The sequence below is a fragment of the Apis dorsata genome, unplaced genomic scaffold, assembly GCF_000469605.1.
Source record: "Apis dorsata unplaced genomic scaffold, Apis dorsata 1.3 scaffold_27, whole genome shotgun sequence".
Lineage (NCBI taxonomy): Eukaryota > Metazoa > Arthropoda > Insecta > Hymenoptera > Apidae > Apis > Apis dorsata.
Window position 1 is genome coordinate 892,485 of NW_006263329.1, and position 3,821 is coordinate 896,305.

At 30.1% G+C, this 3,821-nt stretch overlaps 1 protein-coding gene across 4 annotated transcripts in view; it reads left to right on the forward strand.

The window, feature by feature from the left end:
• Positions 1-3,821, forward strand: part of LOC102675671 (protein FAM49B) — a 26,543-nt gene extending 22,722 nt beyond the window's left edge. For all 4 annotated transcript variants that reach the window (XM_031510439.1, XM_006607992.2, XM_006607991.2 and 1 more), the window contains exons 4-7: positions 28-362; positions 2,487-2,566; positions 2,682-2,808; positions 3,419-3,821. In XM_031510439.1, the coding sequence (XP_031366299.1) occupies positions 28-362; positions 2,487-2,566; positions 2,682-2,808; positions 3,419-3,556 (680 nt within the window). In that variant the 3' untranslated portion in view covers positions 3,557-3,821. The remainder of the gene's footprint in view (positions 1-27; positions 363-2,486; positions 2,567-2,681; positions 2,809-3,418) is intronic.

Below are 3,821 nucleotides of genomic sequence, written 5' to 3' on the forward strand. Positions count from 1 at the left end.
TACGATCATCGTTTTGATATTTTCCAGAGAAGGTAGTACCAAAAATCTTAGGCCAACTGTGCTCCGGTAATCTCTCTCCGACCCAACACCTCGAAACTCAACAGGCTTTGGTAAAACAGCTGGCGGAAATTCTGGAATTCGTCTTGAAATTCGACGAGCACAAGATGAAGACACCCGCCATTCAAAATGATTTTAGTTATTACAGAAGAACGTTGACCAGAGCATCCCTGGCGCGACAAGAAAGCGCTGAAAAGGACCTCGTGGTCGGGAACGAGCTCGCCAACCGAATGTCCTTGTTCTACGCCCACGCGACACCCATGCTTCGTGTTCTGAGTCACGCGACCATTACTTTCTTGATGGATGTAAGTGCTATCTCTTCTTTGTATTCTCCCTTATCTTTTCGCCGTTCCTTTACCATTATCGATCCATCCGGATGCTAATCGATGAATTTTATTAGCTAGAAAGTTTTCTCGTATTTTTTTTTAACGTGATGAAAAAGTAGTAATTTGAATATGAATTTTTCGCGATGAACAACTTTTTCTATATCTTCTTTGCGAAATTTATAAAAAGAACATATAGAAACAAATATCAGCAAAACACGAATTACTTTTTCTCATTAAAAATATTGAATGGATGATAATAAATTAAAATTCTTTGAAGTGTTTTCACTAAAATTAAATTAAAATTCTTCAAAATGCTACTAAACTACACATAATAAACAAAGAAAAAGTATTCTATCCTACATATAAAACATAATTTCATACGGAATTATTATCTTCTAACCATTCAACATGTTGTAAAATCAACTTTGTTAAAGATAAAAAGCTCATAACGGGGAGTGGAGAAACGTAAAAGGTCTTTAGAATCTTTGAAAATGAATTTACCTGGTTCGGTAACACTGAATAGGCGGCATTGACGCGAAACCTATTCTTCGCCTACATATGTGCGCCTCTGTATAATTTGCCTTCTATTCTATAATAATAGATATAGTATTTTATATTTTGTTTCGTTGTAATTGATAATTAACCTTTTTTCTCCATTCTTTATTGAATCTTTTAAAGAAAGACAAAAAAAAACATTGCCTCGTATGAATATTAAACGAGAGATTCATCAACGATCACGAAACTTGTGGCAATGTAAGCAAAATAGGTCGGTATAAATAATGACGAGCACTGAACCGGAAAATTAAAAGCTATTATTCCAAGTGATTCAGGATAAAACAGTTCTCGGAACATTTACCAATGTAATGGATAGCAGATTCGTAGGCAATAAATGTATATGTGTATTTTAATTGGGACGATAGAGGAAATGATTGTTTGTGATTTCAACCTCGAATTTTAAGCCTTGGGATTGAGGAAGTCGATGATCTCTGTATATTATTGTGTTTAATTTTTTAATTTGATTGCTTCTCCTTGTTAGTTTCTTTTTTTCTCTTCTCTAGTTAAGTATTAATTCTTAGATTTCTTAGTTTATTCTTAGAAACGAAAATTAACGGAAGTATTCCAATTACATTCATGAGAATAATCATAAACATTTGAAAATAAAAATAGAAATTATGAAATAATAAAATTATTAATCCTTTGTACTATTCTTGAATTCATTTTCGAAATCTATTGCTATTGAAAAAAGAATTTTTACAATTACGATCTAACAATCTAAATACCTAATTGATACATAAATACTTCCTAAATATTTTCCTAAACTATTTTTAATTCTTGAAAGATTAAAAAAAGAAAATTGAAAAATTTTAAGATGAAAATATAAAACAGTAGTGAAGATAAGTTCAGAATATTGAAATTAACAAAGTTAATTTATTATTCTTGTTAAATTTTACAAGATGATATTATTGTTCACCGGAACAAAAGATTTAATTATGAAAGAATAGTAGATACGTTAATGTTAGAAATAGTACGAGTTACTATTGTGTACGACTCGATTAAATTATTCTGAACAATGCTGTTATGTTAACGGGCTAGCAACTAGGCATTAAACAAATGATGGAAGTTTAGAGTAACGAATACAATAGATTGATACGATACTCGATCGCATGGATACCGATACTATTGTAATTTGACTTTCTCTACTTCGCGTTTCTCTGTTCACATTAGACTTGTCACAATAATAACAATTATAAGAATTTATTATAATATAACGTGAAAAAACAATACCTACATTATTTATGAATGATATTGGAAGTATTCAAATTTTCAAGTTTCAGAACTATCAAAGAGATCGATCATCATATTTTTCGTTTTTGCAATATTTAAAAGCGAACTAAGCTAAAATTAATATATAATTATATCTATGTATGATAGAATATTAAGTATCCATTATTATAATACATAAAATACTTCTACGTTTTTTGTCACCGATTGAACGATTAATTTTTCTATCGTTCTATCAATTATTATATAGATAATATTGTTATGATATTAAAATCTCATCAAATTTAAATTATTAATTAAAAATATACGTATTTATTTCAGAACGAAGATGTAGCACGTGAAAATATTACTGAAACTCTTGGCACCATGGCCAAAGTTTGTCTGCGCATGTTAGAAAATCCGTGAGTAATATTAATCTGACAATTGAGTCAAAGAACTTTTCGTCTAGACAGAAAGATTTCTGAAGAAAAATAAAAAAAGAAAGCTGTTTCAGATAAGATATATTACTGTTCTTAGGAATTTATTGGCGCAATTCCAACGAGAAGAAACTCAACTCTTTGTTCTGAGAGTGATGGTAGGGTTAGTGATCCTTTATGATCATGTTCATCCCCAAGGTGCCTTTGTTAAGGGTTCGAATGTCGATGTAAGTATAGATCGTTTGAAATAAAAATTGAACTACGTCTAATGTCACGTGTATTGGAAAAAAAGGGATGTGTTTAATAGTTTACTGACGTCAATTGCTGGATTAAACTATTTTAGAAAAATAATTTAAAAATAAAGTATCAGAAATTAACTGAAAATATTGTATCGGAAGATTACGGATATTTATATCCGAGCAAAAATAATTATTAGATAAAATTATATTCGCAAAAATAAACAATACAATACTTTTACCGTGAAAATGATTATTTCAATCGATAATTAATTTATCGAAGAAAATTTATTAAAAAAAAAAATGATAGAAGAAACTATAAAATAAATATTTAATAAAAAATAAAATTAATTAATTAATGTGAGTCACTATATATTGATTATTCATTGATGAAATATTTTTCTTAAAACTTTCAATTTAAAAAACGATTTTGAATCTAGAAAAAAATTAATCATCTACATTTGCATAGAACAATCATCTCACTAAAGAATCCTCCACGTCTTTTTTTTTATATTTCAGCTTTTTATAAACTTATTCATATTTAATTTAAATACAAAATATTGGCCACATATAATTCACAGAAAGTGCTTTACTTTTTCAGGTTAAAGGCTGTGTAAAGCTATTGAAGGATCAACCACCTTGCAAAAGCGAGGGTCTTCTGAATGCTCTTCGCTACACCACCAAGCACCTGAACGAGGAGAACACACCGAAGAACATCAAGAACCTTCTAGCAGCATGATTACCAAAGCAGCGCGGATGCTGCATCAGGAGCTGAGATAAATTGAACGAACGACGTTCATTCAAATTTTATGTGGACGAGATCGTCGAAGCGACTTTATATGACATCAAACAAGCAATCTCCTGTTTCTGATCGTGGCTGGGTGGTGGACCATTAAAAAAAAAAACATGTCTTTCGTAATCGAGTCTATAGCTGCCCGAAAACTGCCGACTTCTACATACCTTCTGACGAAAAAAAGAAATAAAAAAAAAAAAAAAAAAAAAAA